This window comes from Somniosus microcephalus, chromosome 5 (assembly GCF_052327205.1).
Source record: "Somniosus microcephalus isolate GS21.2 chromosome 5, FLI_Smic_1.0, whole genome shotgun sequence".
Classification (NCBI taxonomy): Eukaryota; Metazoa; Chordata; class Chondrichthyes; order Squaliformes; family Somniosidae; genus Somniosus; species Somniosus microcephalus.
Window position 1 is genome coordinate 117,463,147 of NC_140991.1, and position 26,047 is coordinate 117,489,193.

At 49.4% G+C, this 26,047-nt stretch overlaps 1 protein-coding gene across 1 annotated transcript in view; it reads right to left on the minus strand.

Moving 5' to 3' along the window:
• pkd1l1 (polycystin 1 like 1, transient receptor potential channel interacting) overlaps positions 1–26,047 on the minus strand; it is a 412,439-nt gene that overhangs the window by 25,464 nt on the left and 360,928 nt on the right. Inside the window, exons 60-61 of the mRNA XM_085989354.1 lie at positions 19,651–19,785; positions 18,216–18,446 (exon numbers count right to left, since the gene is read on the minus strand). Of these exons, the coding sequence (XP_085845480.1) occupies positions 18,216–18,446; positions 19,651–19,785 (366 nt within the window). The remainder of the gene's footprint in view (positions 1–18,215; positions 18,447–19,650; positions 19,786–26,047) is intronic.

Here is a 26,047-nt window from a genome sequence, read left to right on the forward strand (position 1 = left end):
TAAAAAGTGCAGGGGCGTACTTAAAAAAGAAATTAGGAGGGCGAGGAGGGGCCATGAAATAACACTGGCGAGCAAAATAAAGGAAAATCCTAAGATGTTTTATAAGTATATTAAGGGCAAGAGGATAACCAGGGAAAGGGTAGGGCCCATTAGGGACCAAAGTGGCAATCTGTGTGTAGAGCCAGATGAGGTAGGCGGGGTTTTAAATGAATTTTTTGCATCTGTGTTCACTATGGAGAAAGACGATGCAGACATAGAAATCGGGCAAGGGGACTGTGACATACTTGAACATATTAGCATCGAGAGGGAGGAGGTGCTAGCGGTTTTAGCAGGCCAAAAAGTGGATAAATCCCCAGGCCCGGACGAGATGTATCCCAGGCTGCTGTGGGAGGCAAAGGAGGAGATTGCAGGGGCTCTGACACAAATTTTCAGAACCTCTCTGGCCACAGGGGATGTACCAGAGGACTGGAGAACAGCTAACGTAGTACCATTATTCAAGAAGGGTAGCAGGGATAAACCAGGGAATTACAGGCCAGTGAGCCTAACATCTGTGGTAGGGAAATTATTGGAAAAAATTCTGAGGGACAAAATTAGTCTCCACTTGGAGAGGCAAGGATTAATCGGGGATAGTCAGCATGGCTTTGTCAAGGGTAAATCATGTCTGACAAATCTGATTGAATTTTTCGAGGGGGTGACTAGGGGGGTGGATGAGGGAAATGCTGTGGATGTGGTTTACATGGACTTCAGTAAAGCTTTTGACAAAGTCCCGCATAGGAGACTGGTCAAGAAGGTAAGAGCCCATGAGATCCAGGGTGCCTTGGTGCGTTGGATCCTAAACTGGCTGAGTGGCAGGAGGCAGAGGGTGATGGTCGAAGGTTGCTTTTGTGACTGGAAGCCTGTGTCCAGTGGGGTACCTCAGGGATCGGTGCTGGGTCCCTTGTTGTTTGTGATCTACATAAATGATTTGGATGAGAATGTAAAAGGTATGATCAGTAAGTTCGCAGATGACACGAAAATTGGTGGGGTGGTAAATTGCGAGGAGGGAAGCCTCAGGCTACAGGACGATATAAACGGGTTGGTCAGATGGGCGGAAAAGTGGCAAATGGAATTTAACCCTGAAAAGTGCGAGGTGATGCATTTTGGACGGACAAATAAGGCAAGGGAATACACAATGAGTGGTAGGACCCTAGGAAGTACAGAGGGTCAGAGGGACCTTGGTGTACATGTACATAGATCCCTGAAGGCAGCGGAACAGGTAGATAAGGTGGTTAAAAAGGCATATGGGATACTTGCCTTCATTAGCCGAGGCATAGAATATAAGAGCAGGGAGGTTATGATGGAGCTGTACAAAACGCTGGTGAGGCCACAGCTGGAGTACTGTGTGCAGTTCTGGTCGCCTCACTATAGGAAGGATGTGATTGCTTTGGAGAGGGTGCAGAGAAGATTCACCAGGATGTTACCTGGGATGGAGCGCCTCAGCTATGAAGAGAGGCTGGACAGGCTGGGGTTGTTTTCCTTGGAGCAAAGAAGGCTGAGGGGGGACCTGATTGAGGTGTACAAAATGATGAGGGGCATAGATAGGGTAGATAAAGAGGAACTTTTCCCCTTAGTAGGGGGGTCAATAACAAGGGGGCATAGATTCAGGGTAAGGGGCAGGAGATTTAGAGGGGATTTGAGGAGGAACTTCTTCACCCAGAGGGTGGTTGGAATGTGGAACTCAATGCCTGAAAGGGTGGTAGAGGCAGGAACCCTCACAACATTCAAGAAGCATTTGGATGAGCACTTGAAATGCCATTGCATACAAGGCTATGGACCAAATGCTGGAAAATGGGATTAGACTGGACAGGGATGGATGGGCGGCGCAGACACGATGGGCCGAAGGGCCTCTTTCTGTGCTGTAAAACTCTGACTCTATGAGGGTAGATGCAGGGAGGATGTTTCCCCTGGCTGGGGAGTCTAGAACCAGGGGTCACAGTCTCAGAATAAGGGGTCGGTCATTTAGGACCGAGATGTGGAGAAATGTCTTCACTCAAGAGGGTGGTGAATCTTTGGAATTCTCTACCCCAGAGGGCTGTGGAGGCTTAGTCGTTGAGTATATTTAACACAGAGATCGATAGATGTTTGGATATTAAGGGAATCAAGGGATATGGGGATAGTGCAGGAAAGTGGAGTTGAGGTGGAAGAACAGCCATGATCTTGCTGAATGGCAGAGCAGGCTCGAAGTGCCGAATGGCCTACTCCTGCTCTGAGTTCTTATGTTCAAACCATCAGGCTTCAACCTGCAAGTCTGGTACATCCACTATCACTTTCCCATCGTCAGCCAGTTCCTATCTTTAATGCTCTTGCCTTAAAGCATTTAAGTGGAAAATTATGAGCCGATAGTGCACAATTTCCTGCTATGCATTCCTGCCATGGACTAAGTGTGCACCATTAATGATCTTATTGACTTAATACATCTTTAACATAAACATAAACTTCTCTAAACAAACAAAAATTCTCATTAACATGCTCAAAGTTCATTATTTATGCAGTTACCAAGTTTTTATATTAAAAAAATTAAGCCTCAATGGTTCAGCAGAGATTTTTTAATTGAATATATGCAAGTAAAAGTGACGATTGACTGATAAAAATCAATTCTCCATATAAAAAAAGTTTTCCTTTTTAACCATGAACCCAAAACCCACAGCAACAGTCGCTACTGTTTCTGCGGCTGCCTCTCATGATAACAGTTGTTTGAGTTCTCACTGCTGTTTCTCATGTGATGTTGTGGAATTACATAGAAATTACAACAAAGAAACAGACACAGTTTGGCCCAACCAGTCCACGTTGCTATTTATTCTTAACCTGAGCAGAAGTCCCAATGCTATGCACACCCTTATCCATTTATCCTGTTTTTCTTCAACCAACTATCTAACATATTCTTCAATGCTGACATGGTCTCTGCCTCAATCACTAACTAAGTGTATTCTGTATCCTCACAATCATTTGTCTGAGACAAAAAGTTTCTCCGGCTCTCTGTCCTAAAGCTGGTTGTGCAGAGGTTGGTGGTAGTGAATGGAACAGAGCTTGTGGTGGCAGATGGCTGGTAAACGTTGAGTGATGGGAAGTGCTGAAAAGTTTGAGAAGGAAAGATAAGGGTTGGAGAGAATTTACTGATGGCAAATGGTGAGTGATGTGCCTCAATAATCCCGAGACTCGATGTTAGCGAAACAAAACAAGGCTTTTATTAACTTAGAAGATAACACGCAGTGGAGAGAGGTATCTTCCATCTGGAGCGCTGCAGTACTGGATATGAGGCCAGACTGAGCTGGCTTACATAGAGGCCAGGTATGGGCGGAGCCCTACACACAACACATTCCATACATTCCAATATACAATACAATGGTGAGGAGAAACCTGAAACCAACCACAGTCACAGGCAATACAATGGTGAGGGGAAACCTGAAACCAACCACAGTCACAGGCAGTGATGAATGGAATATTTCATCACATTCACCCCTTCTATAGATTTAGTCTGTTCGGGGGTTTGGTAGTCCTCTGCGACCGACGTGGCTGTTGTGGTGTCGCGGGTGTCGGCTGGGTGTCCCCGGTGGCCTCCTGGGTCTCTGCCGGGGGTGCCGCCAGGGTTGTTGAAGGGGTAGTTGGTGGGGGTGCCGTTGGTCGATGTTCTTCCGGGGGTGATGAAAGAGTAGTGGGTGGGTAAGAGTTGCTGTGGTCGTTGTTGCTGCTATTGCCGTGGTTGTTGTCGTTACTGGCTGGGGCGACGTCTTTTATTGACACGGTGTCCTCCCTTCCGTCGGCGTGCCGGACATACGCGTATTGGGGGTTGGCGTGGAGTAGGTGCACTGGCTCCACGAGAGGGTCCGTCTTATGGCCCCTCACATGCCTTCGCACGAATACCGGACCCGGGGTGGAGAGCCATGACGGCATGGATATGCCTGAGGTGGATTTCCGGGGAAAGCTAAACATTCGTTCATGAGGCGTGGCATTAGTGGCAGTACACAATAGCGACCGTATCGAATGGAGCACATCTGAGAGGACTTCCTGCCAGCGGGAGATAGGGAGGCCCTTGGTCCTTAGAGCTAGAGTGACTGCTTTCCATACTGTCCCGTTCTCTCGCTCCACTTGACCGTTACCCCGGGGGTTGTAGCTGGTGGTACGGCTCGTGGCGATACCCCTGGACAGCATGTACTGGCGTAGCTCTTCACTCATGAAGGACGCCCCCCTATCCGTGTGGATGTAGCTCGGCATACCGAACAGGCAGAACAGGCTGTTGAGGCATTTAATGACCGTGGCGCTGGTCATGTCTGGGCAGGGGAAGGCGAATGGGAACCGGGAGTATTCGTCCACAATGTTCAGGAAGTAAACATTGCGGTCGACGGACGGGAGGGGGCCCTTGAAATCTAAGCTGAGCCGCTCAAAGGGCCGTGTAGCTTTGATTAAGTGGGCTCTATCAGGGTGGTAGAACCGAGGCTTGCACTCAGCGCAAGTGCGGCAGTTCCTGGTCAGAGACCGAACTTCCTCAATCGAGTAGGGTAAGTTGCGGGACTTTATGAAGTGGAACAGCCACGTGACCCCTGGGTGGCAGAGGTCATTGTGGAGGGTCTGTAGCCGGTCCCCGGTGGCGCTGGCACACATCCCTCGTGAGAGGGCATCTGGGGATTCGTTAAGGGCCCCTGGCCGGTAAATGATGTCATACTCGAAGGTGGAGAGCTCGATCCGCCACCTAAGAATCTTATCATTTTTGATCTTCCCCCTCTGTTTATTATTGAACATAAACGCTACCGACCGCTGGTCGGTAAGTAGGGTGAAGCGTTTGCCGGCTAGGTAGTGGCGCCAGTGGTGCACTGCCTCCACGATGGCTTGGGCCTCCTTTTCCACGGAGGAGTGTCTGATCTCGTGCCCTTGGAGGGTCCTCGAGAAGAAAGCTACGGGCCGCCCCGCCTGGTTGAGGGTGGCCGCCAAGGCAAAGTCAGACGCATCACTTTCCACTTGAAATGGAGTGTTCTCGTCCACTGCCTGTAGCGTGGCCCGCTCAATATCCTGCTTAATGCTTTTGAAGGCGGCGTGGGCCTCAGCAGAGAGCGGAAAAGAGGATGCGGGCTTTGTCGGAGTAGTTGGGGACCCATTGGGAATAATAAGAAAATAACCCCAGGCACCTTTTCAGGGCTTTGGGAGTGTTGGGCAGGGGCAGCTCCCGTAGGGGGCGCAATCGGTCGGGGTCTGGTCCGATTTCCCCATTCTCCACCACGCTGCCTAGTATGCAGAGGCGCGTGGTGTTGAAAACGCACTTGTCCTCGTAGGTGAGGTTGAGTTTTTGTGCGGTTTTCAGGAACCTCTCGAGGTTCGAGTCGTGATCCTGCTGGTTGTGACCGCAGATGGTGACGTTGTCGAGGTAGGGGAAGGTTGCCTGCAAGCGGTGGTCATCGACCATGCGGTCCATCTCCCTCTGGAAGACCGAGACCCCATTCGTCACCCCAAAGGGGACTCTGAGGAATTGGTAGAGGCGTCCGTTCGCCTCGAAGGCGGTGTACGGGCGGTCCTCTGGTCTGATAGGGAGCTGGTGGTACGCTGACTTGAGGTCGATGGTGGAGAACACCCGGTATTGGGCGATTTGGTTCACCATTTCTGATATGCGGGGTAGTGGGTAGGCGTCTAGTTGGGTGTACCTGTTGATCGTTTGGCTATAGTCGATCACCATCCGTTTCTTCTCGCTACCCCTTACCACTACCACTTGGGCGCGCCACGGGCTGTTGCTGCGTTCAATAATGCGTTCTTTCAGGAGCCTGTCTACCTCGGTCGCGATAAACCGCCTGTCCTCCCAGCTGTACCTCCTGCTTTTGGTCGCTATTGGCCGGCAGTTAGGGGTAAGGTTCGCGAATAGCGAAGGCGGCTTTACCTTCAGGGTAGCCAGACCGCACACTGTGAGGGGCGGCTGGGACCCACCGTACTTGAGCGTGATGCTTTGGTGGTTGCACTGGAAATCCAGGCCCAAGATCACGCTCGCACATAGATTCTTCATGATTAATACTTTAAAATTATCATAAACAGTTCCGTTAACGGACAATTGTACCGTGCAGTAACCCAGAATGGTCGATGTTTGGGTTTTATCAGCCATAGGGATGGTACCCTGAGTAGGGACCACCTTTAGGGAGAGTTGTTGTGCCAGTTCAGGGTGGATAAAACTCTCCGTGCTTCCACTGTCAATTAAACATTTAACCCTGCACCCGTTTACCTCGATGTCCACCATTGATTTGGATAGCGGGTGCGGCCTGGTCTGGTCCACTGTGACCGATGCCACTGTAGGGCCCTGATCGAGACAAGATGGCGTCCACGCTGTCTGCTCATAAGATGGCGGACCCCACGAGGTCGGGCAAGATGGCGTCCAAGATGGCCGCTCCCACGGCGCGCACGCGGCGGTGGTGGGTTTTCCGGCGGTTGGTTTTCCGGCGGGGTTCCCTCTGCACACCTTCCCGAAGTGCCCCTTCTTACCGCACTTAAAGCAGGTGGTGCCTTTCGCCGGGCACAGGTTTCTGGTATGCTTTGGCTGCCCGCAGAAGTAGCAGTTGGGTCCCCGACGCGTCGCGGCTGTCGTAGGGCTTCTGGGGGGAGAGCGGGGCCCCGACGGTGTCGGGCTGCCGGGCGGGGAAGATGCCTTCCAAGATGGCGGCGCCCTTGGTGCACACGTGGCGGCGTGGACGGCGCGGGCTGAAGAGTAGGCGTCCGAGTTTCTCTGGGCCACATCCAGGGATCGCGCGGTGTCCGCAGCCTGTTTCAGGTCCAATCCCGTTTTTTCCAGCAGTCTTTGCCGGATGTAAGTGGAGCTGAGGCCTGTGATAAAGGCATCGCGAACAAGCTCGTCGGTGTACACTGCGGCTTTTACATCTCGGCACTTGCAGTCTTTGCCAAGCATTTTCAGGGTGCCTAGGAACTCCTCCACCGATTCCCCAGGTCGCTGTGCGCGAGTGGCGAGCAGATGCCTAGCATACACCTCATTCGTAGGCTGCTGGTAATGCGCCTTTAAGATGTCGCAGGCGGCCAGGTACGTGTTGGCGTCTTGGATGAGGGGGTAAACCCGGTGGCTTACCCAATTCCGCAGAATTCCGAGTTTCATCCTCGCAGCGTCCGTAGCGTCTTTGACGGCTGCGGAATTGTCCAGGAAGAATTCTATACACATAAACCAGTGTCCGAAGCGTGCTGATGCGTCCGGAGCATGCTGATCCAAATCCAAACGTTCGGGTTTCAGGAGTTGATCCATTGTGTTGAAAAATAAGTTAATAAAATTGATGTGCCTCAATAATCCCGAGACTCGATGTTAGCGAAACAAAACAAGGCTTTTATTAACTTAGAAGATAACACGCAGTGGAGAGAGGTATCTTCCATCTGGAGCTCTGCAGTACTGGATATGAGGCCAGACTGAGCTGGCTTACATAGAGGCCAGGTGTGGGCGGAGCCCTACACACAACACATTCCATACATTCCAATATACAATACAATGGTGAGGAGAAACCTGAAACCAACCACAGTCACAGGCAATACAATGGTGAGGGGAAACCTGAAACCAACCACAGTCACAGGCAGTGATGAATGGAATATTTCATCACAGTGAGTGCAGAAAAGGTTAGCAGAATGAGGCCTGAGCACAATACCTTCCCTCTGGTTGCCCCTACTCCTTTCCGTGGCAGTCCCCTACCCGCCATTAGTGGCAGCCCCTCACTCCCCACTGTGACTCCCCCAGCTCCCTTCTGTCAGCCACTTTATCACCCGATTATGAATGCATCTCACCCCCACTCTGTGGCAACCCCTCCATCCCACATTCCCCTCTGTCACTGCCCCTTATATAACAGGGAAGGACGTGTTCGAACTGATTTAAATGGCCAGCTCAAGGTGTGAAGTTTTTTGACAATCATGAACATTCCTTTCTATTAGAATTAGCAGCAGCATAAAAAATAGTCAACTGTGGCAGGCTTTAAGAGACAAAGTGGAACAGATTGGCAGGGGAGGGGCAGAAGGGCTGGGAAGTGCTGCACTGCGATTATAAATGGTCCCGTGGTGTGATTCTAAGTTACAAGTCCACAAAGCGGAGATGAGACGAACACAGAAGCAGCAGGGCACGGCAGGTACTCCAAAAACCACTGCTGGCTCTAAAAGGAGCAGAAGATATGGTATGAAAAGCAGCCTAAGCAGGGTCAGGAGATTGGCCATGATTTGGTGAGGCAGGAAACTGGCAGCAACAAAATTTAAGTAGCAGCCAGGGACAGTGAGTGCCACTGCTCTGAATCACCCCCAGAATCTCCCTGTGAATAAACTGTAACACGAGACTAATTCAATGTCAGAGCTGCTGCAGTCAAAATACGACAGTCGGCAAATTATTATGGTTAGAGTTGGGGCGTACTTTCGTAAACAAGACCAAAGTTCCAATTAATTTGATGTGTCATCCAGTGGCTTCGTGCAGGACGGAATTATATCTAAAGCGGGCGATTTTCCCACTGGAGGCAGGATGCAATTTGGGTGGGTCCCAAACACGCCTCCACTGACAGGTTTGAAAAAATTGCGATTTTCCCATAATTGGCCAGTTGATTTCAGAAGTGTGGGTTGCCCTTGGTCAATTAGTGTTTTGGGACTGAAACTCCCCTCTGCTGACGTCACTGTTCCAGCCTTTTTTAAGGGCTGCTTGCTGCCTTGGATCATTCCACTGGATTTCTGCCAACGCTGCACCACCTACAACATCTTCTGAGAAACCACTGTGTCCAATTCCAAGGCAAGGGTCTCCCCAAGGTTCTCGGATGAAGCACTGCAAATGTTGGTTGAGGGGGTGAGAGCTAGCAGGGAGGTGCTCTTCCACTCATCTGGGAGGAAGAGGCCTCCCAAAGAAACCAAGGCTGTGTGGGTGCAGCTGGCAAGGGATATACCCTTCAGGTCTTTGTGCAGATTGGATGAATATTTATGTGTATTGATGAAATGCCATCCATGTTGGAAAGCATTGAAATGATTTAATGGCAAAATGTTGACGTCATGGCATCTGTTCTTTCACCTTATCAGCTCCACATTGCGGGCTCCGCGACATTTGCGTTGTGAGGTTGGCGGCCAAAGTGAAGGGACACCAGAGAGTCATGTCCATTGTCTATGATGTCTTAAGATGGAGCCAAGGACATGTGCCAACATGGGCAACCTATGCAAATCTGGCCAGGATAAGTGCATCTCTTGCATCTCGGGCAGCCATGTGCTCACGTGCTGCCACTGCTGCTGGTCGATAGACCGGCGCTCGGTCCTCCTCCTGCTCCTCCTCCAGCTCCTCCTCCTCATCCTCATCTGAGGAGGTCTGGAACTGAGCCACTTGCTCATCAGGAAGTTGCAAGCCATGATGCTGTGCCATGTTGTGCAGTGCACAGCAGAGCACGACCATTCTGGAGACCCTGTATGGTGAATACTGCAGGGCTCCACCTGATCGGTCAAGGCATCGGAAGCGCATCTTCAACAACCCAATGGTTTGCTCGATGATGGACCTGGTCGAAGTGTGGCTGGCGTTGTAGCGCTCTTCAGCCTCATTAGCTGGCCTCCTGATCGGCGTCATTCGTCACTTCTTCAGGGGGTAGCCTTTGTCACCAAGGAGCCATCCGTTAAGTTGGTTTGGTGGATTGAAAAGCGGAGGAACACTAGAGTGCCGCAGGTTGAAAGAGTCATGGCAACTACCACAGAACTTTGCGCAAACATGCAAAAACTCCTTCTTGTGGTTACGCACCAGCTGTACGTTAAGGGAGTGGAAGCCCTTGCCGTTGACAAAGATAGCTGGGTTGTGATGGGGTACCCTAAGGGCCACATGTGTGCAGTTTATGATGCCCTGCACCATTGGCAAGCCTGCCATATTTGCAAAGCCAACCGCACGCGTGGTTACACTTGCTTGATCCCTTGAGAACTGGATGAAATTGTGGGCCTTTGCGAAAAGGGCATCGGTACCCTGCGTGATGCAACAGTGGGTGGCCGACTGGGAGATGCCGCTGATGTTTGCTGATGATCCCTGGAAGAAGCCTGAGGCAAAAAAGTTGAGTGCGGTGGTGACTTTGACAGCCACTGGTAAAAGGTGTCCATCCGCTCCTCTGGGCGCCAGGTCTTGCTGCAGCAGTCCGCAGATTTTTCGGACAAGTTCTCGCGAAAGTCTCTGCCTCCTTTGGCACTGCTGCTCACTCATGTTGAGGTAGCTCATCCTCTGTCTGTAAACCCTCTGTTGGGGGTATCTCCTGCGGCGAGGTGCCTCGATGCGCTGGCGCCTTCTGCCCTGTGCAGCATCAGGTGGCTGAGCAGGAGGTTGGCGCTCCTGCTGCTGTTGTTGCTGAGCTGCCTGGTTCTGCTGCGACTGTGGATGCTCCTAATCTGAATCAGAGGTCCATGGTAAAGGAAATGAATGGTTCCCATGCTGCTGGCAGATGGATCCGAGGAAGCGCTCATTCCAAGTGGGGAGAGGGTCTTCCAAGGAGGTCCCACAGATAGACAGAAGCTGCAGCACCTCCGACTTCGGAAGGCCTGCTAAAAGTGTTAAAAGACCTTTCAAAGCAAAGTTCTGGCACCTGCAACTAATCCCTGATGCAAGCTCCGTTTTAATGGTGAAGCTGCAGCTGTGAGGAGGCAACCCACTTGTCAACCCGCCAGGTTTAGCTGGCGTGGTTTAGGAGGGGCGTGAAACACGCTAGAAATGTCAAAAAATAACGACGGCCTCTCAAAATAGGATTAGAGAGGCCCTTAACGATCATTTAAGGCCCTTAACAACCTCACTGGCCTGCTGGAGGTGGTACCATTTCCCACCTTGCAAAACTGGCACTGGCAAAATCGCACGGAGGCGGGTTGGAGACGATTTTCCCGCCTTTCCCGCCTCCAAACCCGTCTCCTCGAGGCTGAGAAAATCGCCCCCAAAGTGTCCAAATTTACAGACAATACCAAATTGGAAGCATTAGCAAATGATGAATATCAATGCACATAAATTCAAAAGGATCTTGACTAACTCTTATCAGTGGGTGGAGAAATGGCAGATGCAGTTTAATATATGGAAATATAAGGTTCTGAGATTTGGCAGAGTGAAGGTGGTGTGGATTATTTACTAAATGGAACTGTGTTTGAGATATTGGCGCAGGAGAGCAGGAATATAGCCGGGCAAGTGGTAGAAGTGTCAGTAGGAGAGCATTTTGGTGACAGTGACCATAATTCAGTGAGATTTAAGGTAGTCATGGAAAAGGACAAAGATGGACCAGAAATAAAGGCTCTAAATTGGGGGAAGACCGATAATATGATAAGGCAGGATCTGGCCAAAGTGGACTGGGATCAGCTACTTGTAGGAAAATCCACATCAGAGCAGTGGGAGTCTTTCAGAAAGGAAATAGAGAGAGTACAACGCCAACATGTTCCTGTAAAGGTCAAGGGTGGGACCAACAAGCCCAGGGAACCCTGGATGTCAAGGCATATACAAAAATGGATTAGGAAAAAAAGGGAGGCTTTTGGCAGATACAAAGGACTAAAAACAGTGGAAGCCCTAGAGGAGTATAGAAAGTGCAGGGGGGTACTTAAGAAAGAAATTAGGAGAGCGAAGAGGGGGCATGAAAAAACACTGGCGGGCAAAATAAAGGAAAATCCCAAGGTGTTTTATAAGTATATTAAGGGCAAGGGGATAACCAGGGAAAGAGTAAGGCCCATTAGGGACCAAAGTGGCAATCTGTGTGTAGAGCCGGAAGATGTGGGTGAGGTTTTAAATGAATATTTTGCATCTGTGTTCACTATGGAGAAGGACAATGTAGGCATAGAAATCAGGTAGGGGGATTGTGATATACTTGAATAAATTAATATTGAGAGGGAGGAGGTACTAGCAGTTTTAGCAGGCATAAAAGTGGATAAATCCCCAGGCCCAGACAAGATGTATCCCAGGCTGCTGTGTGAGGCAAGGGAGGAGATTGCAGGGGCTCGGACACAAATTTTCAGAACTTCTCTGGCCACAGGGGAGGTGCCAGAGGACTGGAGGACAGCTAACATAGTACCATTATTCAAGAAGGGTAGTAGGGATAAACCAGGGAATTACAGGCCAGTGAGCCTAACATCAGTGGTAGGGAAATTATTGAAAAAAATTCTGAAGGACAGAATTAGTCTCCACTTGGAGAGGCAAGGATTAATCAAGGATAGTCAGCGTGGCTTTGTCAGGGGGAGATCATGTCTAACCAATTTGATTGAATTTTTCGAGGGGGTGACTAGGTGTGTGGATGAGGTTAGTGCAGTTGATGTAGTCTACATGGGTTTCAGTAAGGCTTTTGACAAAGTCCCGTTAAGAGTTGCTTTAAACCTCTTTAAAAGGCTGTTGTCTCCCCACTGAGATTTTAACCAGCTTCAGGAATAATCAGCCCAGAAAATTTGTATTGCTTATTGGCAGCAGAAAGTTTATGCTGCACAAGGTGCTGTTTTGTTGCACTGCAGTTTTCACACTGATCGTTTGATTATTTTACTGAACTTCTGGGAAAATAATTTACCCACAAATGCGGGAACATTGTCTTATCCATTGGGCTGTTGTGCATCTAACCTGGTACACTGACATGCAAGTCACATTAGCAGGACAATAATGTCTCTTTAGAGGATCTGGATATTTTAATATGACATCATTAGTATACATTCCCTATACCAATCTACAGGGTACATAGGATCAGGAGTAGGCCATTCAGTCCCTCGAGCCTGTTCCGCCATTCAATGAGACCATGACTGATCTGTGACCGAACTCCATATACCCGCCTTTGGCCCATATCCCTCAATAACATCGGTTAACAAAAATCTATCAATCTCAGATTTAAATTGATCTAGCATCAACTGCCGTTTGTGGAAGAGAGTTTCAAATGTCTACCACCCTTTGTGTGTAGAAGTGTTTCCTAATTTCACTCCTGAAAGGTCTGGCTCTAATTTTTAGACTATGCCCTCTAATCCTAGAATCCCCAACCAGCGGAAATAGTTTCTCTCTCTCTACCCTATATGTTCCCCTTAATGGCCCAGAAATTCGGGTCGGAGGCTTCCCGCGGGTACAGGCCTCCAATCGGTACTTACCTAGCGTGCCGGCCGTTGTGCTGTGGGCCCACGTGGGATTCCAATCCTGGGACTGCTCCAACTGCCGGCGCACAGTGCTTGCGTATCCCAGGGGCGCAGTTAGTTCGAAGCGTCCCCTGGGATCACGTGGGCCATGGAGAGCCAATGGTAGCAGGGAATCTGTATTTATAGATTTGACAGGAAGACCTGTCAAATCTATGAATACAATTCAGCCCCAAAACATAACTGAAACTACAAATACATTTTTTTTTTAAATCACATTTTTAAAATAACTATAAATTACATAAAATAACTATTTTAAACAATAATTTAAATTTTTGAAAAAATTAATTACAGTTTCTAACGGAGCTAAAAATAAACTTACCGGGGGAGAAATTCGGTTGGTAGCGCCAGCGATTAGCACCTAAAGAGCCCGAGAAGTGGGGCGCTAACCCACTAGCGCCCGGGCGCAGCAAACCCTGCGCCTCTTGCCATATTGAGTGGGCTTTTAGCGCCGGCGCTAAATCTTAGCACCCGCTCGCGGGCGCAGGCAGATCATGACGTCATTTCAGTGTGCAACGCCTTTTTGGCGCCCCGGACCAGAAATTCAGTGGCGCCCCCCTCCGTTCCGCCTGGCGCTAATAAGGACTGATTACCTGGAACGTTCCCCAGTTGCTCTCGGGCTGGGGGAGCGCTCTTTAAAGGGGACTGCACTGGTATAAAAGCGGCAGCCATTTTGGGAGCGCAACTTCCTCAAGACTTTCACAGAGTTGCTGAGCTGCATTCTGAGAGCCATTGCACCAGTGAGCCAGCGCTAGCCAGAGGAACTTCAGCCTTCTGACCATCACCTTGCTGCTGGTGAGCATTTACAACATTAACAATTTCTTGTGCGCATTTATTATGGGGGCTGCATTGGAGGGGAACGTCCCGCTGCTGAACCATCTGGAAAGGGCACAGAGACGCAGGGAGAGAGGGGCAGGAATGGCCAGACGGAGGAGGGCCAACAGACGTCGCCACACCAGACCTTATGCTGCCAGGGTTTTCCGACAGCAGTTCTCTTACATGAACATGTCAGAGGAGCAGTGTCTTAGAAGGCTGCGCTTCAGAAAGGAGGTGGTGACTGAGCTGTGCCACCTGCTTCAGCCAGATCTGCAGCCTCAGATAAGGTGCAGGACCTCTCTGTCGGTGGCTGTCAAGATGACGTTGCCCTGAATTTCTATGCGAGCGGCTCCTTTCAGGCTGCAACTAGGGACATCGCCAACATATCGCAGTTTGCGGTGCATTGCTGCATCCGTCAGGTAACAGATGCCCTATTTAAAAGGAGGCGGCAGTACATCTCCTTCCCTATGACACTGGAGAAGCAGCGGGAGCGCGCAGAGGGCTTCGCAGCAATAGTGGACTTCCCCATGGTGCAGGGCACCATTGACTGCACGCACGTGGCTTTGCAGGCGCCTGTTTTGAATCCGGAGGAGTTCCGCAACCGCAAGGGGTTCCATTCCTTGAATGTTCAGCTGGTCTGTGACCACCGACAGCTGATCCTCGCAGTCAATGCGCAGTTGCCTGGCAGCAGCCACGATGCCTTCATCCTGCGCCAGACTTCAGTTGCAGACCTCTTCAAGGCCCCGGCTCACCCAGCAGGCTGGCTGCTCGGTGACAAGGGCTATCCTCTGTGCCCATGGCTGATGACCCCGCTCCGTTTGCCCAGCACCCCTGCTGAAGAGCCCGACAATGCGAGCCATCAGGTGACGAGGAACATTGTGGAGCACACAATCGGTGTGCTGAAGCAGCGGTTCCGCTGTCTGGACCATTCCGGAGGCGCCTTGCAGTACTCACCAGAGCGAGTCTCCCACTTCGTGGTTGTCTGTTGCATGCTGCATAACCTCGCCATCCTGCGCACCCAGCCAATGCCACCAGACATTGAAGCACCAGCGGAGGAGGAGGAGGAGGACCAAGATGGGAGGGAGGTACAAACTGGAAGGGCCGTCTGTCAGAGGCTGATAACAAGCCGCTTCTAGGCCCCTCTCACGGAATGCTTGGTGCCATTCGAAGAGCAGGAATGGAACCGTTCGGATAACCCAAAGCCTATGAAGGGCAGTATGAATGTAAATAGCAGACATGGCCAATGTAAATAAAAAAAGTTGTTTATTTTGCAAAATGTGCTTCCTTCCAACATGACAAAGCAATGGCTACAGAAAGCAAAAGTAACACACCAACACATAAGTATCTCGCACACCCAGGAGACTATCCAAAACATTACTAACATTCAGACCAGCATCCACGGCCTTGATTTTTACAAATAAGACGTCTCAGCAGCACCTTCTACTCTTTCCCCCTTGATGGTGATCTACTTCTCTTGCGAGATCGGCCCCTTCGCTCCCTGCAGCTCCTCCGTAATGGGACCCCAGTGGCTGCATCAAGGCTGGGGGAGGCCTGCTGGCAGTCCAAAAGCGCAGATGCCCCCGAGGGACGTCCTGGATGACCTCTGGCCTTGGAGGGCCTGGATGCTGACTGCTCCAACTGTGCATGGGTGGAAGCAGTCTGCCCTGCAGGTGGTGGCAGCTGCAGTGGAGACGTGCCAGCGGTGGCATCAGGAATGCTGACATCCTGAGAGCGGACAGCAGCTCCCTGGTCGACCGACACACTGGCACTCTGACGGGGCAGCACCGCAGCATGCGCACCAATCGGCTGGTCCACAGATTGATGCCCTGCTGTGGTGCTGCAAGGGCCCCGGGTAATCCCGCCTGATCCAGCGAGGGTGGCAGCAGTCATTGGTCGCGTGGCCTCAATGTGCGTCTGCATGAGACCAGTGAGTGACTGCATGGCAGCACTCAGCACTTGCATGGCAGGTGCCAGTGCTTCGGTGAAGCCCTGGACAGTCCTTTCCAGTGCTTCGCTGAAGGCCGGGACAGTCCTTTCCACTGCTTCGGTGAAGCCCTGGACAGTCTTTTCCAGTGATGACCCGATGCCCTGGACAGTCTTTTCCAGTGCTGCCCCGAAGCTGTGGACAGTCCTTTCCAGTGATGTTCCGATGCCCTGGACAGTCCTTTCCTGTGCTGCCCCGAAGCCCTGGACAGTCCTTTCCTGTGCTGCCCCGAAGTCCTGGACAGTCCTTTCCAGTGCTGCCCCAAAGTGCTGCGCACTCCTTGCCTGTGCTGCCCCGAAGTCCTGCGCACTCCTTGCCTGTGCTGCCCCGAAGTCTTGGACACTCCTTGCCAGTGTCTCGATGGATTCAGGCATCCTTGCCACTGCAGCCATGAGCTCAGTGTGCCTGAGCCAAGCCTGGGCGCTCATTTCTGTGAGGGAACGCACCTCTTCTGCGCTCTGTGCAGCAGTACTCGTGGCCTGACTTGCCCTCCAGGGAGACGGCCCCCGAGCTTCCCTACCCCCCTTGCGTTGCTGCAGCCCGCTGGGTCCTGGAACTGGTTCCTCCTCAGAGCATTCCCCCCGCTCCCCTCCAGGGAAGTAGTCTCCCCAGTCTGCAGAGGGGCTGGCTCGCCTGAGGGTGGCAGGGATGGTCTGGCTTCCTCCTGTTCATCGCCTCCGGAGTCAGTGGCAGTGGTAGCTTGAGGGCCCGGCTCCCGAGCTGGTGATGCAGCATCTGAAAGCAGGGAGGTTGAAGAGTGGCTTTAGCGAAAGGACAGGGTGGCAGCAAGGGATGCATGAGTGCTGCAATGCTCCGACGTGGGTCCAGAGTGAAAAAGCATGCTGCTGGGGGGAACAGGTGGAAGGAGAGAGTTCAAAAAGGTGATGACCTTACCATCGCTGTGCACAATGGGGTCGGCAGCTCCAGTGGTGACAGGACCAATCATCTGGCCTCCAACAATCTGGTGGACTCGTTCCTCCAGGTCCGTCAGTGTCTGCAGCTGAGGAGGGCCTCCTCCGGTACGAAGCTGCTCCCTCCGGTTCCTGGCCAGCTTGGCCTGCAGGAGAAAGGACGGGAAGTGATGAAACATGCTGGCCTGAGCTGACATCACATGCCCCCCATGGTAGAATAGCCCTTACGTTATGCATTGAGCTGAGTGTGCGTGTGTGTTTCCAGAAAGGGCCATGGGTGCTGGCTGACAGATGGCCATTGGGGCTTCGCGCACCCTCTGGCCGTAATGTCAGGTGCAGATGGAGGGATGAAGAAGATTGCGAAAAAGGCACTCACCCTAACGACTCGAGTGAGGTCGTTGAACTTCTTCCTGCATTGCACAGGAGTCCTGGGCACCATGCTGCTTGAGGTGACTCTTTGACAAACTTCCCTCCAAGCCCTGCGGTACTCGCTCTGATGAGGCCTCCTGCCATTGTCGGGGTACAGCACAGCTCGCCGGCGCTCCACTTCGCCAACTAAAGCATCCAATGCCCCATCGGTAAAGCGCTCTGCTCTCTGCCTCACCCTCTCCATATGTTCAAAGTTTGGAACGCCACAGAAAGCACAGCGCCGATTTTGAGGCCTACAAGGCGCAGAGTGTGGCTGCTGATCCTAATTGACCTGCCCCTTTAAGAGCTGGCCGGCACCAGCATGTCTCGGGGTAATCGATTATTGACAGCACCTGCGCTGCACCTGGCCGCCGACATATTGAGTAGTGCCGCTGGATTAGCGCCTTAAGACTCCCGTGCAGCGCCTGAATCAACGCCGCAATCACCTTTAGAGGCGCAGCAACCCAATATCGCTCGAGGTGGCGATAAGTTGCGCCTGGCGATAAAATTTGCGCAGCGCCAATTCTAGCGCCCCAAACGGGGCTATACCCAATTTCTCCCCCACCTTTCTTTTAAAGTATTTAAAAATAATAAACCTGTGGAAAAAATGTTTTAATTTTACTTAATTCACCACTTACCTTGTTTAAAGCAAGCCTTGCGACTGCTTTTTATAAGCGTAGCTGCTGGAGACTTAACCTCCCGGAAAAACCTGGGAAAAAACCGGAAGTTCCAGGCATACGCGCTGCCTCTCCGATGCACACGTTCGACCTGTGAACTCCTTCCTTTAAGGGAACAGAAGTTCTGGTTTCCCGCGCATGCGCAGTGCATGCACGAAACCGGCACTTTCGTTAGGCCTACACATGAGTACACAGCGTGTACTCACCCGTGGAGACCCGAAGTTCTGGATTAATATCTTGAAAACTTCGATGAACAGTCAAAAAAATTCTCAAACATGACAATAACAATGAGAAATACATTAAAGTACCTACCAATCCAGCCCATAGTATGGTCATAACAATAAAGAATGTTCCATAGTAGGCAGCAATGGATAGCTGGTTTAACTTGTACAGAGTTGAAAGTGTTCTCATTTCACTCACGCCCATGAAGTACATCAGCACTGTCTGGAAAGCTCTTACGATGGTACTGAATGAATAGGATTCTGACAGGAATAGCAGGTTCCCCAGGCAGGAGTAGGCCACAATGACTATTATCCCACACAGCTGTAAACAGAGAGAAGCACACAGGCACCATGCCAAAGCAGGTTAATTCATGGATTTGCCAGGCTTAAAAAAAAAAATAAGGAAAGGGTGCATTCAAAATAATGGGACTGTAGTTTATTTTAAAGATTTAAATATTTTAAAATTAATGCGGTTCAGCTGAAATCCAGATTCTAAATGATCCCAATGAATATCACTGTAAATGGATTTTAGTTTGGATGCTGCACATTATGGGTTTGACGTCATATAATAACTAGAGTTTTAAACTGAATTCAACCTGCTTGAAGTGATGATTACAGTAATCAGTTAAATTAATCCCATATATCCTGGTAACATCAGACAAAAAGCATCCTTTGTAATACTTGTTTCCTGTCACAGGATGCTGTAATAGTGGGACTGTGCTCATCGCAAAGCCTGGAATCATCTCTTTGCCAGTATATTATCATATTTGAAAACATTTTACAGGAAACAAAAGTCAAGGGTCAGGAGCTGTTACATTAAAAATAATACAGCAACATACTGCTTCAAAATGGAAATGCAATTGTGTGTGGCATGGCGGCGGGGGGGGGGACGAATGAAAGGACGGAAATTAAATTAGAACTAGGGCAAAAATATAATAAAACAATCAAAAATATATATGGATAGTATGTAAAATAATAGTTTAAAAAGCTGTAGTAAAGATAGCATATGTTTGATTTTTGCTTTCAGAGCTTATGACAGCACCTGAATCCTTCAACTGTAAAGACACTGGCAGCCATTTTACTTTTAAAAGTGTCAACATGGCATTAGTGGACATTAGAAAGGTGTGGTCTATCAGGAACTGCATTTGTGGAGGACATGCGTGGCTAATTTAACTGCATTTTTTTGAGGAAATCAGAGTACGTTGAAAATATCTATTAGCAGCAAGTGTTTGATAATGTGTCACATAAAAGATGCTAAAAAATTGAGGCATACAGCATTAAAGCGAATATAACTGCATGGATAGAGAAATGGTTAGGGGACAGAAAATAGAACAGGGGCAAATAAATGCCTTTTGGATGAGCAACACAAGGGTAGTGGTGTGCCCAAACGATTTTTGCTCTCACCTTGTTTATTTTCCATATAATGGTTTGAACATAGGCAGAAGAGGAATGAAATCAAAGTTTACTGATGACACCAAGTTTATGGAAATAACAAACTGTGAGGAAGAATGCAGGAAATTGCTTACCACTGGTAACATCAGACTGGAATAGGACAGGCGCAGCATTGTTACACAGGGTGCCATCATCTTGTTAACACGTAACAAACGGATGCTTTTTATTAAGAGCAGGAACACAATCAAACCGTGAAGGAAACGTTTCATCTGAGAGTGAAAAAAACATGTTTTTAGTTTTAAAAATCTTGTATATTTCTGATACACAAGCTGAAGTATATGCAGCATTGGCCTAATGAATGTCATTCATGGGGCTGGAGTGGCTGGGGGGTTGAAGCATTACAACTGGTCCTGATCCTGTCATCACCCAATGTCCATATATTCAGCCTTCAAGCAGGGTTCATTGATTAATACTCAGGAGCAGGAATCCTGGTACTTTTCCTCTCCAAGGACACCAAGAACAATTATGATGCTCTTAGTGACACCCTGGCAGAGTTCAGTGAATTCAGCACAGTCTAGGGAATGAAGCCAGCATCTTCTTGGTCTGTGTAACTCAGGTACTCACTTCCTTAACCAGTTATCCATCTGAGAGCCCTAAACAGTGCAGTTAGTCCTGCAGAAAATTGCAAAAGAAACATTGCTAAGAAAGAGCAAGTATCCTGTGCACACAAAGCATTAGCTCTGCAATAGTCACTCATTTCTACAATCAAGTCATGTCAACTCAGCATATTCAATGCGCCTTGGGTCAATATAATCTGAATCTTCAGCAATCCCATTCAAGGCAAAATGGCCACCCCACGTTAAAATAATTCACGCACAGGCATCTTCCACCCTTTAAAATGAAGTTCGGGATCTGGAACGTCAGGACCCTCATGGCTCGCATTGGACTCATCAGTCACCTGAGAACTCATTTTTAATGTGGAAGCAAGTCATCCTCGGTTCCGAGGGACTGCTTAAGAAGAAGATTTCATGTAGGATTCTTATAGCTGCCAGAGAGAGACTTTCAGCTGTCACTCTTAGCTGGATTCAAATCTTTGTTCCAGAGGTGAAAGAGAGTGTGCTAACCTATTGCACCATTCTGTTCTTCTCTTCTGGGCCCTGAGGCAATATATCCTCCCAATTCTCACACCAAAGTAGTATTGAGCCAAAAGTGTATGGTTCCTACCTGAGAACTGACTGAATTCATCCAGAACCAGTGAGTTGGTGGAGACTCAAATTAAATATGTTTTGTTCTGGTATCCCACCTACCTGATGGATAATACAGTACTGTGATCTAATAATGTGATTACTGTATTTCTTTAAAGCATTCTTCTTGTTGCTCTTCATCACTGTGCAATAATCTTTCACATAACATGCACTTAACACATATACTTTTCACAATCTCTGTAAAATGCTTACGTGTAATATGAACTTGGAAAAACATTTACTTCAGTCTTGCACTGTTGTGTCCATGTATAATAAGACACAGACTGCAGGAGAAACGGTACAACAGGTGTTGACTCAACGTGGTTCACTCTGGAACTGAACTGTACAGATTACTACTCAGTGCTATATACAGGTGTGGTCACTGCCGGTACTACAGTATACATGAGCTGTAAAAAGTAGTTCCCCCCCTTAAAAGGTATATACATTACAATTCCTCCCCTTTTAGATTAACAGTACCATAACACTCATTTAACAATTAAATATTAAACTAATTACAATTAACACTTTTAACATGCAACATTAGCTGAAAATAGTCTATTTATATATTCAGTCTTTGGGGAGGCCTCCTGATCCTTTCTGGATAGCGCCTTTCCCGAGTGTCTTGCTCTTGGTGCGGAGGTGATTCTGGCCCCCTGTCGTCGGTTGGTTCATCAGCTTCCGATGCTACTGTTTCTGGGGTAGATGCGACCTGTACGTCGGGTTCATCACCAGGTACGTATGGGCGAGGCATGGGGTTGACTTGTTCCTGTGACTCTAGGATCTGGTCAGCATGGCGTCTCACGATGCTCTCCCCAACGTCCACTGTGTACATTAGTGGGCCCTGCCGTGTGCATATCGTTCCTGGCTGCCATTTTTCTGTTCGGTAGTCGCAGACCAAGACTGGTTGCCCTACATTGAAGCTCCTTGTTGGCTTCTCATGGATGTGCTGGAATTGCTTACTCTCAACATCTCTTCGTACGTTTGGTCTGAGCAAATCCAGGCGAGATCTTAACCTTCGGTTAAAGAACATCATGGCTGGGGCCTGGTTGGTGACTGCATGTGTCGCATTCCGGTTGGCGAACAGGAAATTGTCCACCTTGTGCTGCAGCGGAATGTTGTCATTGTACATAGCCTTTATTGCCTTCTTAAAGGTTTGTACGAACCTCTCAGCCAATCCATTTGTGGCTGGATGATACGGGGCGGATATGTAATGCCTTACCCCATTCTATTTCAAGAACCTCCGGAACTCTTTAGACACAAACTGTGGTCCGTTGTCGGAGCAAATCTGTTCTGGCAAGCCATTCCTGGCAAAAATGGTCCGTAGGACTGCAATAGTTTTCTCCGTGGTGGTGGAGGACATTTTGATGACCTCAGGCCATTTCGAATGCGCATCCACGGCTATTAAAAACATTGACTCCATGAATGGACCAGCAAAATCAATATGCACCCGTTGCCATGGAGATGAGGGCCACTCCCATGGGTGTAAAGGGGCCTGTGGTGGTGCATTTTGGACTTGCTGGCATCCTGAGCAGCTCTTGGTCAGGTCCTCGATTTGTTTATCGATTCCCGGCCACCACACATAAGCCCTGGCTAGGCTTTTCATTTTTACCCCTCCCAGATGACCCTCATGAAGCTCATTGAGCACTCTATCCCTTAACTTAGGTGGAATTACCACTCGGGATCCACACATCAAGGTCCCCCGGCACACTGACAGCTGTTCTCTCCTTGTCGAGAATGCTGGCAACAGTGAGTCGCCATGTGCTGGCCATTCCTTCACCGTCAAATCATATACCCGAGACAGTGTCGGGTCATTTCGGGTTTCCTTTTCGATACAAGCGTTAATTACCGGTAGGTATTCAACTATAGTCGAATGGAATATTTCGACAGGATCCACTGCTGGTGCTTCCTCCGCAGTAGGCAGTGGCAGGCGTGATGGCCCATCAGCATTTCCATGCTGTTTCATGCCCTTATATTCAATCTCATAGTGGGGCGCCCCTAGAAAAAGTGACCATCTTTGTAGTCGTTACGCAGTCATCACCGGAACGCCCTTCTTCGGATTAAAAATGGAGACAAGAGGCTGGTGATCAGTCAGCAAGGTGAATTTCTGCCCGTGCAGATAGTGATTGAACTTTTTCACTCCCCACACTAGGCGGAGGGCCTCCCTGTCAATCTGGGCGTAGTTACGCTCGGCTGAGGTTAGTGATCGTGACGCAAAGGCTATTGGCCTCTCTGAGCCGTCCGAGAATTTGTGCGACAGCACCGCTCCAATGCCGTAGGGTGACGCATCACATGCCAACCGAATTGGTAATGCCGGGTTGTAATGGGCCAATACCTCTTTCGATGTGATTAGTGTTTTGCTCTTCTGGGAAGCTCGTCTACATTCGTCACTCCACTTCCATGGCACCCCAGTTTGCAGTAGGGTGTTCAGTGGGTGTAGTATTATAGACAAATTTGGCAAGAACTTATGGTAGTAGTTTACCAGCCCGAGGAACGACCTCAGTTGTGACATATTTTCCGGTGCTGGAGCCTTGACTACTGCCTCAATCTTCTCTGGGGACTTATGTAACCCCTCTTTATCAATAACGTGGCCACAATACAAGATCTGTTTTCTAAAAAACTCGCATTTGGGGCGGTTAGCTCGGAGCCCATATTCCTGCAATCTAGTGAGCACCTGCTCCAGGTTGGCAAGGTGATCACTGTCATTTTTGCCCGTGACCAGGATGTCGTCCAAATAACACTGGGTCCCTGGGATCCCTTACAGGACTTGTTCCATTGCCCTCTGCCAAATAGCCGGAGCTGATGCTACCCTGAATACCAGCCGGTTGTATTGGTAGAGACCTTTATGGGTGTTGATTGTGAGGTATTTTTTTGATGCTTCTTCTACCTCCATTTGCAGATACGCCTGGGCCAGATCAATCTTAGTGAAGCGTTTCCCTCCAGATAGCGAGGCGAAAATATCTTCAATCCGCGGAAGTGGATATTGTACGGTGTGAAGGACCGGGTTCACTGTTACCTTAAAGTCCCCACAGATGCAAACCTTCCTTGGTTCCCCAGGCATGCTGAACGACTTTTTCATCACAGGGACGATGGGTGTAGCCCACTTGCTCCAGTTTACCTTGGACAGTACACCTGAACATTCCAGACTCTCCAGCTCTGCTTCGACGGCTGGGTGGATCGCATAAGGTACCGGTCTGGCCTTAAAAAATTTTGGGCTTGCGTTTTCTTCAATTTTAATCTTCGCTGTCGTGCCTTTTAGTGTTCCGAGTCCTTGCTGGAACACTTCTTTCGCGTCAGTTAGGATCTTTGACAGTCGCCCAAGTGTGACGTCATCATCCTTTTTGTCAGCCACAGTCAGTGCCTGTATGGAATGCCAATCCAGTTGTATTTTCCGGATCCATTCATGTCCCAGTAATGGTGGTCCTCCATCTTGCAATACATACAGGTCTAGTTTTGGTGTTTCCTTACCGTTATATATAACGGTCACCCTTATTTTTCCTTTGGGGTAGACTTTTTGCCCCGTGTACGTGTTCAAAATAATTTTTGTGTCGCTCAAGGGTATGTGTGAGAATAGCCGCTCGTAGTCCCGTCGGTTTATGACTGTTAGGGCTGATCCTGTGTCCAATTCCATCTTTACCTGGACTCCTGCTATCTTGAGAGTGACCCAAATGGTTCGGTGATCCTCCGTTGTGATCACATTATGTAGTTTCAGACAACTCCGTTCCCTGCTTTCAGAGTCATTGTCACTCTTTTGTTCATCTGAACTATTCTCCGTCATCTTATGTACCTTGATGTAAGAAAAAGGAGACTTACCATCAAGTAACTTTAAAGTAAGCTTTAAGTAACTTATAAACACACTATATACACAAGAGAGGTCTTTACCATGCCTCTGGTAGAAGCCTCTTACAATACTGAACAGACCAGTATTTATACCAGTCCAACAGGAAGTGACATATGACAGGAAGTGAGGTATGTACACAGTTCATAGTTCATAGTTCATAGTTCACAGGAAGTGATGACATAACTTCCCGGATGTTATCATTTTTATCACATTCTTCCCTCCTGCAGGATTAGGAGGCTGTGGTCTACCTTTTGGTCCGCAGCCGCCGAACAAGGAAGAGTCGCACCCGTTTGGATTCCCGTCGTAGAGTGTCGCTGGTCCGCTTACATGCGGTTGGCCATTGGTCAGAGTCTGTGTGGCCTGGATTGCCCTGTGAAGGGTCGGGGAGATCATGGCTTCGAGTACGAGCCCCAATAGGTTCAAAGTCGGACTGCCTCTGTTCAGAGGGAGGTGCAGAGCTGGTCTGTGGCGGATCAGTACTTTCATGCGCGGTACTGGGAGGGTCGCAACCTTGAGCACGGGGTTCTACCGGCACCAAGCTAGTTGGTGTCCGATCAGGATCCTGGAGAGGGGTACCCGATAGGTCCCAAGAGTTTCCTGGTGAAATGCCATCACCCGATGTCCCACTAGGTCCTGGTGGGCAGGGAGCCAGATCCCGTAATGATACGGTAGATTCTCGGCCGTCGGAATATCGTATGTTTGCATAGGTGGGGTTGGCATCGGTTAGTTCGACCTCGTCTACAAGAGGGTCATTTTTAGACGTCCGAACGTATCTTCGGAGTAATACAGGTCCAGGAGTAGTTAGCCATGACGGGAGTGATGTCCCATGAGATGAGCGACGCTGGAATCCAAAGAACCGCTCATGAGGTGTAGTATTTGTGGCTGTAGAAAGCAGGGACCGTATAGAGTGCAATGCATCCGGAAGCACTGTTTCCCATTGCTGGTCTGGTAGGCCCCGAGATCTTAAAGCGAGACGTACGGAATTCCAGATGATACCGTTATACCTCTCTACCTGCCCATTTCCGATGGGATGGTATGGTGTTGTTTTGCTTGTAGCAATTCCCCGTTCTGAGAGGTAGTCCTTGAGTTCCCTCGACATAAAGGATGGACCCCGATCTGAGTGAATATAAGCCGGCATGCCACAGAGAGAAAATACCTGCTCAAGGCAGCAGATTACTGTGGACGCCAGCATATTGGAGCAGGGGAAGGCAAACGGAAAACGTGAATATTCGTTGATCATGGTGAGCAAATATGTGTTCCGAGTTGAAGAGGGCACTGGGCCCTTAAAATCGATGCTAAGTCGTTGCATCGGTTGGGTTGCATGTAAGAGTATACCATCTGAGGGGCGGAAGAACTGAGGTTTTAATTCCGCACAAAGCCGGCATTCTGAGCATATTTTCTTTACATCTCCAGTGGAAAAAGGGAGATTCCGTGATCGTACGAAATGTA